The 12,542-nt window shown below is 48.0% G+C and overlaps 1 protein-coding gene and 1 long non-coding RNA gene across 2 annotated transcripts in view; one reads left to right on the plus strand and one right to left on the minus strand.

The window, feature by feature from the left end:
- Positions 1–6,772, plus strand: part of LOC123242673 — a 14,663-nt gene extending 7,891 nt beyond the window's left edge. The window contains exon 2 of the long non-coding RNA XR_006505833.1: positions 6,603–6,772. This is a non-coding gene — a long non-coding RNA (uncharacterized LOC123242673). The remainder of the gene's footprint in view (positions 1–6,602) is intronic.
- A 1,144-nt stretch (positions 6,773–7,916) lies between these two features.
- PTGER1 (prostaglandin E receptor 1) lies at positions 7,917–11,419 on the minus strand. The gene is made up of 3 exons (XM_044670517.1): positions 11,362–11,419; positions 9,688–10,588; positions 7,917–9,148 (listed from the first exon to the last, which is right to left on the minus strand). The coding sequence occupies exons 2-3, from the start codon at positions 10,567–10,569 to the stop codon at positions 8,900–8,902; spliced, it is 1,131 nt and encodes a 376-aa protein (XP_044526452.1). The 5' UTR covers positions 10,570–10,588; positions 11,362–11,419; the 3' UTR covers positions 7,917–8,899.
- Positions 11,420–12,542: the final 1,123 nt, after the last annotated feature.

The following is a 12,542-nucleotide window of genomic DNA, read 5'->3' on the forward strand; positions in this document are numbered from 1 at the left end:
CTCTCTCCTTTCTCTCTCTCTCTCTCTCTCTCTCTCTCTCTCTCTCTCTCTCTCTCTCTCTCCCTCCCTCTCTCTCTCTCTGACTGTGTCAGCCAGTCATTAAAAGTTTCTTAAATACATACTGTATGTCAGGCACTACGCTAAATCCTGGTGATTCAAAATGAGGCAAAAGATCATCCCTGCCCATAAGAGTTTATAATCTAATGTCAGCAATGTGAAAGCCCAGAATAAGCTGGGTCTGGTAAAAATTGGTTTTGGAACTAGAAGGATGGATTGCCTAATTCTTCCTTGCTTTTGTTTTCTCTGCTAAGAAGGAGAGAATATGAACTAGAAGGGATTGAACAGAAAATGGGCCTTAGGGAGCTGATGATATATAAGACAAGTAGGAGGACTGAGGGCTCTCAGTTTCTCTTGATTTCAAGTCACCTTGCCCAGATGAACTGCTTCTGAACACTGAAAGACTTGGTAGATGTGATTGCTGAATCATTCTGATGATACTAATAACCAATACTTAAATATCACTTTAAGATTTACAAAACACTTTATATAGGTCATCTCACCTCACAACTACACTGTAAGGTAGATATTTTTCTTATCTCCATTTTACAAATAAGGAAATTGAGGCTGAGAAAGATGAAGCAACTTGCCCAAAGTCAGACAGCTAGTGAGTGTCTGAAGCAGGATTGGAACTCAAGTCTTCTTGGCTCTTAAGTCCAACACTATACCCCACTCCATCATCTTGCTGATCTTTAGTTAATAAGGGAACTATCACAGGATTGGAGAAAGTTGTCTAGATTTTCCAAAAAGGAAATGGAGCTCTAGGCTAGCAAGTTCAACTTGGATTTCTGACAAAATTCCAGACCGTGTTCTTAAAGGGAGGGTTAGAGAATGTCTAGAAAAGGAAATGGTGATCACCAAGAGCTAGTATGGCTTCATTAAAGTAATTCCACAACAATCTCCTTTCTTTTTATAGCACTAGATGGGTAGAGTGAGGGATTGCTGTAGCAATTGTATACCTAGCTTTTAGCCAATAATTTGATAAAGGCTTTCATGCTCTTGTAAAAAAGATAGAGCAGAGTTCATAGGGTGGATGCAAAACAGGTCAAAGAGCTAAACTTGAGAAAACAATCATTAAAGAAAGGTTCAATGTTGGCTTGGGAGATGCTGCTGCTGTACTGTTGAACACTTTTTTTTTAAACCCTTACCTTCCATCTTAGCATCAATACTTTGTATTTAGAACCAGGCAAAAAGAGTGGCAAGGGTAGGCAATGGGGGTTAAGTGACTTGCCCAAGGTCACCCAGCTAGAATGTCTCTGAGGTGGATTTAAACTCAGAACCTCCTATCTTCAGGCCTGGCTCTCAGTTCATTGAGCCATCTAGCTTCCACTGTAAGATAAAAATTAATATTCAATAACTCCAAGTATAAGATTTTATAAGATTTATTAATAATCACTTGAAGTAGAGGAAAAGTAAAGTCTGAATAAAGACAAGTTTACCAGACCTCAAAAGTAGGAGAAGAGAGAGAGGGAGCAAGATTACAGAAACTTCATCTCCAAAACATAAGGACATAACATGAGGATGAAAGTGGGATGCTGGGAATCATAGTTCAAGAAATTAATTACACCCCAGCTAACTGTTGAACATTTTTTTTTAATTTGGAAAATTTTATTTATTTAATTTAGAATATTTTTTCCGTGGTTACAAGATTCATGTTCTTTCCCTCCCCTTCCTCAACACCCTCCCATAGCCGACACGAAATTCCACTGGGTTTTACTTGTGTCATTGATCATTACCTATTTCCATATTATTGATATTTGTACTGGGGTGATTGTTTAGAGTCTATATCTACAATCATATCCCCATCAACCTATGTGATCAGACAGTTGTTTTTCTTCTGTGTTTCTGCTCCCACAGTTCTTTCTCTGAATATTGATAGCATTCTTTCTCACAAGTCCCTCAGAATTATCCTGGGTCATTGCATTGCTGCCAGCACAGAAGTCCATTACATTCGATTTTACCACAGTGTATTGGTCTCTGTGTACAATGTTCTTCTGGCTCTGCTCCTTTCACTCTGCATCAATTCCTGTAGGTCATTCCAGTTGTTGAACATTTTTAAAAAAGTTTAAACCCTTCTCTTCCATCTTAGAATCAGTACTATGTGTTGGTTCCAAGGCAGAAGAGCAGTAAGGATTCCAGTGATTCCCAAAGTGGGCGCTACCGCCCCCTGGTGGGTGCTGCAGCGATCTAGGGAAGTGGTGATGGCCACAGGTGCATTTATCTTTACTATTAATTGCTATTAAAACTAAAAAAAAAAAATTATTTCCAGGGGGCTAAGTAATATTTTTTCTGGAAAGGGGGCAGTAGACCAAAAAAGTTTGGGAACCACTGGACTAGGTGGTGGAGGTTAAGTGACTTGCCCAGAGTCACACAGCTAGGAAGTGTCTGAGGTCACATTTGAACCCCAGGACCTCCTGTCTCTAGGCCTGGCTCTCTATCCACTGAGCTACCTAGCTGCCCCCATATTGAACATATTTATTTATTTATTTGTTTATTTATTTATTTATTTATTTCTCTGCCTTCATTTATTTATTTAATTGATTTAGAAGATTTTCCCAGTTACATGATTCATATTCTTTCCCTCCTCTCCTCCCTCCCCCGTCCTGTAGCCTATAAGCAATTTGAATATTTTTAAACAATAATTTGGTTCAAGGCAAGGATCACATACTTATCAGTAGTTAGATGACAAAAAAGCTGGGCAAGTCCTAACTAATGTGTGAGGCAGACTGGGCCCCAATAAGGTGTCAGGCTAAAACATTGGCCCTGAATTAAGAAGATGATGTTTAGTGGATGAAACACAGTGACCCTATGATGGGGCCCTATATGAGAGATGCTGCCAAGCAGCAATGATAACATTTGCCACTAGATTGTATCTGTAAGGTGAGTGAGAGGGAGGGGTATGGCTGGTGGCTGGGAAGGTGGTGGTGCTCTCCACAGGATCAGGGAAGTTTGGAAGAAGATTGTGTTAGCTTAGAGGGGAGGTCATGAAATCTGGTTGGCTTCCAAGATGACTATGGGGTTCCCCATAAGAGGAGGCATCCAGTTGACAAACCTTAAAGTACTAAGGAGTTAAATGTCGGATCATATATTCACATCAAAGGGGGAGCTGCCATTAGTCAGTTCTACAGAAAGGGAAATTTTGGTCCCCGTCAAGTCAACATGAATCAGTGGGCGATGGGGCCACCGAGAAAGCTCATATGATCTTCGGTTGCATTAAAACTTTTTGTGACTGTAAGTTAGAGAAGGCGATGGCCTGAACTGATAGAGAGAATTCCTACCCAAGAGTTTCCTATATTCATAAAATCATACACCTAGTTCCTTTCTAGGCCTTTAAGGTCTTGGAAGGGGATGAGAGTCTGGCTGTTCTGTGCTCTGGTCAGGCACTGGGTCAGTTCTGGATGCCATATTTGGGAAAGGACATTGAGAAGTTGGAGTGTATCCTGAAGGGGACAGTCAGAATGGTGAAAGGCTTTGAGATCCTGCCTTATGAATAGGAAGTTAAGCCTTTAAAAAAGTATTGAGTAGGGGGCAGTTGGGTGGCTCAGTGGATTGAGAGCCAGGCCTACAGATGGGAGGTCCTGGGTTCAAATCTGGCCTCAGACCCTTCCAACTGTGTGACCCTGGGCAAGTCCCTTAACCCCCATTGTCTAGCCCTTACTGTTCTTCTGCCTTAGAACCAATACACAGTATTGATTCTAAGATGGAAGATAAGGGTTTAAAAAAAAAAAAAGTGTTGGGGAAGTGGATGATTGAATAACCAAGCTTAATGATTTGAAGGGCAGTTACCTTAAGATGCATTGGATTTATTCTGTTTTGCTCCAGAATTTTTACTCTAAATAAATATATAGGAGACAAATGATATACAGGATAAATAGGAAACAAATTAAAAGAGGGAAAGCACTGGCATTAAGGGATTAGGGAAGGTTTCCTGTAGAAGATAGGATTTTAGTTGGAATTGCAAAGAAGCCAGAGGGGTCAGTGGTAGGAGTGGAGGAGGGAAAGCAGTATAGGCATGGGAAACAGCCAGAGAAAATGATCTAGGAGAAATGAGGGGGAAGTTACAAAGTGGAAAATGTGGGTTTGATGTAAAGGAAAACTTCCTAACAGAGTCATTCTGGAGTGGTGCTTTGGAAACTAATGGGCTTTTGTATATACTTGTTAAAGATATTGTAAAGTGCTTCTGAGATCCTATTTAAAAGTTCAAAGGGACCTTAGAGATGACCCAGGGCAGCCCCCTCATTTTCAGAGGTCCAGAGAAGTTAAGGGAGTTGCTTTGGATCACACAGTTGGTAAATGGCAGAGCTGGGATCCCAGCCCAGGGTCTCAGATTCCAGTGATTTTTTAAAAAAATAATTTATTTATTTAGAATATTTTTTTCCATGGTTACATGATTCATGATCTTTCCCTCCCCTTTTCCCTCCCCCTTCCTGGAGCTGACAAGCAATGCCACTGGGTTATACATGTATCATTGTTCAAAATCTATTTTCATGTTATTCATATTTGCAGTAGAGTGATCTTTTAACACCAAAAGCCCAATCATATTCCCATTGAACCACATGATCAATCATATGTTTTTCTTCAGATTCCAATTATTTTGATACTGTTTATTTATTTATTAAACCAAAGTATGTTGTGAACTATATCACTGAAGAGCCCATTCCAAATGGGTGTCCATTTGACTGTAAGGTTTTACACTGATTTCAATTAAATTTCATCTTCTCTCCCAGTAAATCCCTGTGAAGGTGACTATAGTTCAGGTAGGAGCCAAGGCCCCTTCCAACTCTGAAATTCTGGATTCTAAGCCTTAAAAGAGACAAAGGATGAAAAGGGAGATTATGGTGAGAGGTTGAGTGGCTTTGTGAAGGGGCTGGGAAAGAAAGGGCTCAGAGGGTCTGTTTGGAGAGAGGACTCTAAAAGGAGAGAGGGACCAGTGTGGGAGTAGAGGCCTAGTTTAGGTCCTCACCACTAGACTTATGGACTTTCTGTTTCTCTCCCTATCCTTTCTTTTTTCTTTTTTTTTTTTTAAACCCCGACCTTCTGTCTTGGAGTCAATACTGTGTATCGGCTCCAAGGCAGAAGATCTTCCTGTCCTTTCTGTCCTCCTTGTGCCTAAAATGATATTCCCCAAATACTGTTCTACCCACATCATCCACCACCCTTATTATAAAATCCCCAGGTCTCTATCACTTCTGTGGCTACCCACAAAGTCCTCAGCTTAGATCTGGAAGCCCTCCTCCATCCCACCTCCCTTTCATTTTAAGAAACATTTATTAAGCACCTAGAGTGTGCCAGGCACTGTGCTAAGTGCTGAAGATACAAAAATAGGCCAAAGGGTAGCAGCTGGGTGGCTCAGTGGATTGAGAGCCAGGCCTAGAGACAGGAGGTCCTACATTCAAACCTGGTCTCAGACACTAACTAGCTGGGTGACCCTGGACAAGTCACTTAACCCCCATTGCCTAGCCCTTACCACTCTTCTGCTTTGGAACTAATATTGATTCTAAGTGAAGGTAAGGGTTTAAAAAAAAAAATAGGCCAAAGACAATCTTTGCCCTCAAGGGGCTTATGATCTAATAATAAGGGTAGACAATATGCAAATAGATACAAAACAAGCTATAGACAGGATAAACAGGAAACAATGGAAAGAGGGAAAACCCTGGAAGTAAGAGTGAGCGAAGGCTTCCTGTAGGATGGCGATGGCAAACCTATGACTCGAGTCAACACTGACACACATAGCCATTTTCGATGACATGCAGCTGCATAAAGAGAAGTATGGGGCCACATGCCGAGGATGAAACATTTACTGTAGGGTAGTGTAGACGCTGTGCACTATAGATGACAATTCTACCTATATTAATTTACCTATTTTGGTTTATTAAATAGTTATATATTACAGTTATACATTTTTGTTATTTAAACTATAAATATCACAAAATTATTTTTTTTCTCAAAGTGACACACCACCCGAGTTATGCTCTGTTTTTTGGTGAATTTTGACACACCAAGTTCAAAAAGTTGCCCATCACTGGTGTAGGAAGTAGGATTTCAAATGGGACTTGAAGCTAGAGAAGTCAATAGTTTGAGTGGGGAGGGAGAGCTTTCTAGGCAGAGAAAATATCCAGAGTGTCTGGTTTATGGAACAACCAGGAGGTCAGTGACGCTGGATCAAAAAGCGTGTCTACTTGGTTATGTGGATATAGGATTTGGGGGTTTGGTTTTAAAAGATTGCTCTATTACAAAAATGAATAATATGGAAATAGGTATTGAATGAAAATACATGTATAACCAGTGGAATTGCTTGTCAGGTCCAGAAGGGAGAAAAGTAGAGGGAAGGGGGAAAAAGTGAACCATGTAAACAGGGAAAAATATTAATTAAAAAAAAAAAGTGTGCGTTCAGGAGTAAGGTCCAAGAAGAGAGGAAAGGCAGGAGGGGGCTGGGGTATGAAGGGCTTGGTTCTTCAAGGCTATAGGAAGCCACTGGAGTTGTTTGCACTTTCGGTTCCAGTTATTCTGGCTTGCTAATTGTTTCATCTCCCTTCTCCTTCAAGTGCTTCTCCGTGATGGGAAGACACCTCACCTGAGAGTCTGAGGATGCCCTGGAGCTTCCTTGCACACTCTGCGAAGAGACCTTCTCTCCAAAGGCCTTTCTTGATCTCTGTTTCCCCCTTTCTCTTTTGTTAGTGCTTTCCCTCTCTATAAATTACTTTATATAACTTCATTCTCACGGCGTTTCTTATAAATCTCCTGGAAGAAAAAAATAATAATAGTCCACAAAGGGCAGATTGCAGAGGAAATGAGGTATTAATATATTAGTGAAGCTGCATGTACTCCCTGTCTCTGCTTACAGAGTGCAGAAATATCCTGGGATTGAATTAAAAGAGATGCTTTGCCCTAGCTGGCCGGAAACTGGCTCTGCTTTAACCCTGACGGTCCCTGGAGGCAGTCGGTGAAGAGAAGCTTTGGGGCAGGACCGGCTTTTTGGGGTGCGCCCTTTCCCTACACTAGAGGGCAGCAAGCTCCGGGGAAGAGGGCGTGTTTCCCTTCCCTTCCCTTCCCCCATCCGACTTTCTGCTTAGTAGCCGAGTGACTTGCTGGGGAGAAAACACTCCATCCATCAGTTTCGGAGTTTATTTTAAGAGTTCAAGGAACAGTTGAGGGAGTTGAGAAACGAGCTCCTGTCAGACAAAGACGCAGAGGCAATGACTCAAGGGAGAGAGCGGTTTCAAGGAATCTGACCAGAAGGCAATACCGAAGAGAGGCGACCACAAGGGGTGCAAGGTTGACCTAACCTTGTCAGTTAAGAATTGAGCTCCGTGAGCCCTCCAGGAGGGGAGAAAGGACTTCGAGGCGTTACAGTACCAGAGGCGTTACAGTACCAGAGGCATAAGCCGTCCTGGACGATTATGTTCACCGGCTCACTACTATGGTATCCTGTATCCACTTTCCCCGTAGTTTGGGGGTATATTTGTAGAGAATGAACCCAAGGGCGGTGTTTTGCGCGATTGTTCTTAATATGCCATTGTGGTTAGCGGCTGACTGACTGTTCAGGGGAAGCACACCAGTGGGGACTTGTGGGAGTAGGCGTGCTGCGTTGAGGACCCCTGAACCTGTATAAGTAGTATCCGCCCACTGGGGACCCAGACTGTAAAAGCGTTGTTTATTCTGATATCTATCAATCTACCTTATATGGATGTCTGTTGGTACAAAATAAATATACTGTAAAAAGTCATTTGAGGAGAAACACCAGCAGTTAAAAGATCCGGAAGGGCCTCGCGGAAGAAGTAGTATTTGACCTTTGGCTTTAAAGGAAGTTAGGCATTCTAAGAGGTGCCAAGGAGAGGATTGGGGTGGGGGGAGTCTTTTTGGGTAGGGCTGTAGAGGAGGGGGCCAGGGCTAGGCTAGGGGCGGAGGCTAAGGGGTAGGAGGGCAAAGATTTTTTTTTTTTACTTTCTGCCTTCGACACAGCCTTGCCGCAGAGCAGGTTGGGAAGAGCGTTGACCAGCTCAGCGGAATTGTGCGCATGCTCCAGATCGGCCGCGGCCGCTTGCCTCTTCCCCCCTCCACCCTCCACCTTTCCTTTCCGCTGCTGGGTCTGTGGTTGGGACTTGGCCCCTGTCGCGCTCTTGTCCGCCCCACCCCGCCTGGTTGGGTTTGAATTCTGGGCTGGGTTCCCTGAGACTGCGGTTCACCAGGACTGGGACGGGGGTGTGGGGTGGGAGTGGGAAAAGTTGAGGGGACGGGTGACCCAGCCCCAGAATTCTAGGCTCTCTTGGATTGTGAGCCTGCTGCCCTCATCTGGCCCCAGCGGGGAAAACAGGTCACTCTGCCTCCACCTCGTGGCCGAGGCCGTCACTGCAGCCTCCTTGCTCCTCCGATCCTTCCTGCCTTCCTAGTCCTGGGCTCTGAAATGGGCGAGCCACCTAGTTGTTGGTGTCAGAGGCAGGAAGGGACCCACACACCATCGAAGCCTATACCCTGGATTCCCAGACGGCTGGGAGGGGCCCCCCATCATCCGATTAGTGGCAGGGACACACACTGGTGGAATATACAAAATAGCTTTATTTCTCTTGGGCTCCGCCCTGCGGACTACCCTTAGCCATCTCCCTCCTGGCCAGCACCTGGAAGCCCCAGGTCAGCACAAGGCTGTACCTGGGCTGCTGAGCTGCTCCCTCAGGACTCTCCCGCTCCCTTACATCTGGGCAGGTTAATAGCTGATACCCTCCTCAAGCTTCCTAGGTTTTCCCACCTCCTCCTGGCTTCCTACTGGGTTGAAGCCTGGGGCTCCACAGCTATGTCCTTTGCAGTCCTGCCTTGCAAAGTCCACCCTGGCCCAGACAGAAGACTCCTAGAAGCGGCCGATGCCGCTGTGCTGGGAGGTGCGCAAGGAGCTAGCATCCCAGGCTCCCCTGGGCAGCCCCTTGGCTTCATGCCAGGGCGGGAACAGGCGTAGTAGCTGGCGCAGCACAGCTTGACGCAGCAGTATGTAGACCCAGGGATCCAAGATCTGATTCCAGGAGGCCAAACGAACTGCTAGGAAGAGGAGGCGCTCCCAGGAAACCGAGCTCCAGCCGCCCATGGCAAGCACTACCAACACCTGGGGAAGAGGCCAGAGAAGGAGGGAGGGCAAATTATAATACTTCTATTTCTCCTGGGCTCTGTACCACCACCTTAGAGGTAGGGCAAGTATTGTTACTCCCATTTTGCAGATAAGGAAACTAAGGCTCAGTGAATGTAAATGATGCAGCCTTTCAGAAGCCCAGAATCAGGTGGGCAGGGACACAGAGGACTGAGCCCAGCACAAACATTGTGTCCTGTCCTTGGGGCAGGAAGGGAAAGACCTAGTTTGGGATTCTGATCTGGCAAGAGGCTCAGGGATCTCCCTTGGAAGGCATCTGGAGCTGTAGTCTGGGAAGGAGAATAGGATGAAAGGGCTTAGATATGGAACAATGGACCTGCAGGGCTCCTAGGGGTAAACGTCCAAGGGTTTCTCCAGGCTCCCATCTTTCCTCCGAGAATTCTTTGGAGGAATATATCCACTCAGAGAGACATCTACTTGCCCAAGGAAGCGGACTTGGGAGTGTCCCTCAGGAGACAGCCGCCCAGAGATGTCTGCCCAGGGATACATCCACTCACCAGTAAGGGGCTCCAGCAGATGCAGGATACCACCATGATGCCCACCAGCTGGCCAACCATCTCCACATCGTGGGCCCGAGCTCGGCGTGGGGCAGGGGAGGAATAGGAGGAGAAGGAAGATGAAGCTGAAGAGGATAAGGAGCCACCACCTCCGCCACGAGCCATCCTGCGGCTGCTCCCCTGGCGGCGCCGCCAGCGTGCCCGGACCAGTGACAGTCCACTGAGCATGTTGCACACCAGGGCAGCCAGGAGAGAGGCCAGGCCAAGGCCGGAGAAGAGCATTGCCAGGATAGTCTCACCCCAGCCCCTAGGCTGGGCCAGCCCTATGAAGCACCACGTTCCTGGATACTGCTTCTCATAGCGCCCCACATGCAGGAGGGGCAGGAGAGCAATGCCTAAGGCAATGCCCCAAAGTATCCCAAGTGCCAGGCGGGCTCGGGCAGCCGAGACCAGGCTGGCATGGAGCAGGGGTCGGGTTACTCCCACACAACGCTCAACTGCCATCCCACAGCCCAGCAGCAGTGGGCACAGACCAAAAAAGACCATACAGGCGCCCATGAATTGGCAGGCAGGGCCGGCAGGAGCCAGGCCTGTGGCATAGAGCCGTAGGACTAGGGCCCCTGGGATCACATGGCCGGCAAAATCTGTGGCCACCAAACCTGTGGCAAAGAGCAGGAAGGGAGCACGAGAACGGCGGCGGCGGAATCGGATAAAGGCCCGGGCAAGAATGACCAAAGCCAGGATATTAGAAACAGCGCCCAACGTCATGGAGAAGATGGGCATCGCCGGCGATGAGGCTGGGTGGGGTTCTGAGCTGTTGGTCTCTGGGCATGTTGAGTTCTCCCATTGCCAGCTGAGGTTGTACAGTGGGCAAGGGGACATGTCAGGTAGTAGTGGATGTCTGAGCAAGAAGAGAAAAAAGGAAGGGAAAGGAGGATAGCCAAATAGGGGGTTGGCACTCTTTTGCTGCCCCCTCCAAGTCTCTTACCCATCCCTCTCCACCCTGTCATTCCCGTTTCGTGTGACTCTCCTCTGCTCTCCCTGTCTCCTGAGTCTCCATCTCATCTACTCCACATGGACTCCCCCAAGCCCCACCCCACTGTCCATCCTTCCCACCACCCCTATCCTTCTTCTGGGCCCTTCAGTCAGTCTTAAAGGCTGGGGCAGGTTTGCTTGATCCCCTTCCCCAGTGGGATGGGGAGAGGCCTTTGGCTTGGATCTGACCCCAGGAGGGATTGGGAAGGCAGGGTAGAGAGAGCAGGTTCAGAGAGATGTACCAAGAAGTGGGTGGTAGGCACAGGGACCAGTCTGAGGGGGGGGAGGGGAACAGATGAGACCCTGTGAAAAGACCAAGACAGAAGGGGTAGGTAGACAGGAGCAGATGGGCAGCTCAGGCAGAAAGGTTGGTGGGACAATGGAGAAGACAACAGGAGAGGGAAGAGTAGATGAGGAGTGAGGCTAATAGGGGAGGGTCAGAAAGAGGTAGATGTCCCGCTGGGCTGGGGGGACAAACAGGGAGGGCAGCCAGGGAGGGAACAGAAGGGGTTTTCCCTGCTCGTACTCTTTCCCAGACAGCCCCACCCTGAGTCCTCCAAGACACTGCTCCGGATCTCCCAGAAAGGATGAGCTGGGGAGCCCAAACTCCTGGATCCTGCCCATTCTGGCTACTTTTACCTGTTGCTCCTCTTGTAGCCCTGGGCCCCGGGGACCCATCCCTCCAGGCTCTGCTCCGCAGCAGCACTCCTTCCCAGCCTCAGCGCCCGGCTGCACTCCCTAAGGCCAGTAGCTCTCTAGGGCCCCGGCTCACTGAGCTCGGGGGGCGGCTCCTTTACTCCCTCCCGCCTCCATCCCGCCTCCAGCAGCCTAGAGCCGCTCCTCCTGCGCCACCCTAACCCCCTATCACCCCTCATCCCTCCCCCTAACCTGAATGAGGTTGAAGGAAGGCCTGCCGCCCTGGATCTCCAAGCACTGATCCTGACTTAGCAAGCAAACACCCCCTTCCCCTTCTTTATTGAATACTGCACGCCCCCCCCCCAGCTTTTTTCCTGGGTCCCTCAGAGGCAGGTGTGGGGTGGGTCCTGTCGGAAATAGGGGCTAGAGCAAGAAGAAGCCCCCAGCCTCCAGGCTGTCTGAGGCCTACGGCTGCCAGCCACTGACTGCCGGCATGCAGCTCCCCACAGAAGATGCTGAATCTGCTCCAACTCAGAGAAGCCAGGGGGAGGTACCCAGAAAGGCAGAGAGGGCACACCGGCCCCACCTGGCCCCACTGGTGGGCGGGCATCAGAAGACGACCAATTACCACGACTCCTTGACTGTAGCACACCAAGGTTTACCAAATGCTTTCCCCACAACAACCCTGTGAGGTAGGCCATGCAGAGAAGATGCCTCTTTCCCCACAGGTAAGGAAATGGAGGCTCAGAGCTGGACTGGTCCCGGACCTAGTGTCACAGTCAGGATTGGAACTGGCTCCAAGCAATGCCAATCCTCTCCTCACTACACCATGATACAAGGTTTCCCTACCTGTCTTTTAGGCTACTGGGGTGTGACCTCTGGCCCCCTCCACTGAGCCTACAAAGAAGCCTAGAGAGCCTCAGAGTCATTGGCTTTAGGGCTGGCAAGGCTCCTAGAGATCACCTTCCCCAATTTAGAGAGGAAACTGAGCCATCCTCCACCCCCACCCTCCCTAGCTCCTTACCCCCCATTCTCAGGCAGGGCGCCCTCATGCTTTTCTCATTAATAACAATAATAATGCCGAGAAAATCCAAACACTGGAAAATATGAGTGTGTCAGATATTCATTTCTCCCCTCCCCCCATTGCAGCCCTCCCTCTGGCGCTGTGGGCAGCAAGACATCCC

This window comes from Gracilinanus agilis, chromosome 1, assembly GCF_016433145.1.
Source record: "Gracilinanus agilis isolate LMUSP501 chromosome 1, AgileGrace, whole genome shotgun sequence".
Lineage (NCBI taxonomy): Eukaryota > Metazoa > Chordata > Mammalia > Didelphimorphia > Didelphidae > Gracilinanus > Gracilinanus agilis.

Coding starts and splice junctions, on each gene's coding strand:
- PTGER1 (XM_044670517.1), bottom strand. CDS start 10,569: ATGTCCCCTTGCCCACTGTACAACCTCAGCTGGCAATGGGAGAACTCA. Junction 9,149..9,687: donor TCTGCTGGAGCCCCTTACTG/GTGAGTGGATGT, acceptor CCTCTTCCCCAG/GTGTTGGTAGTGCTTGCCAT.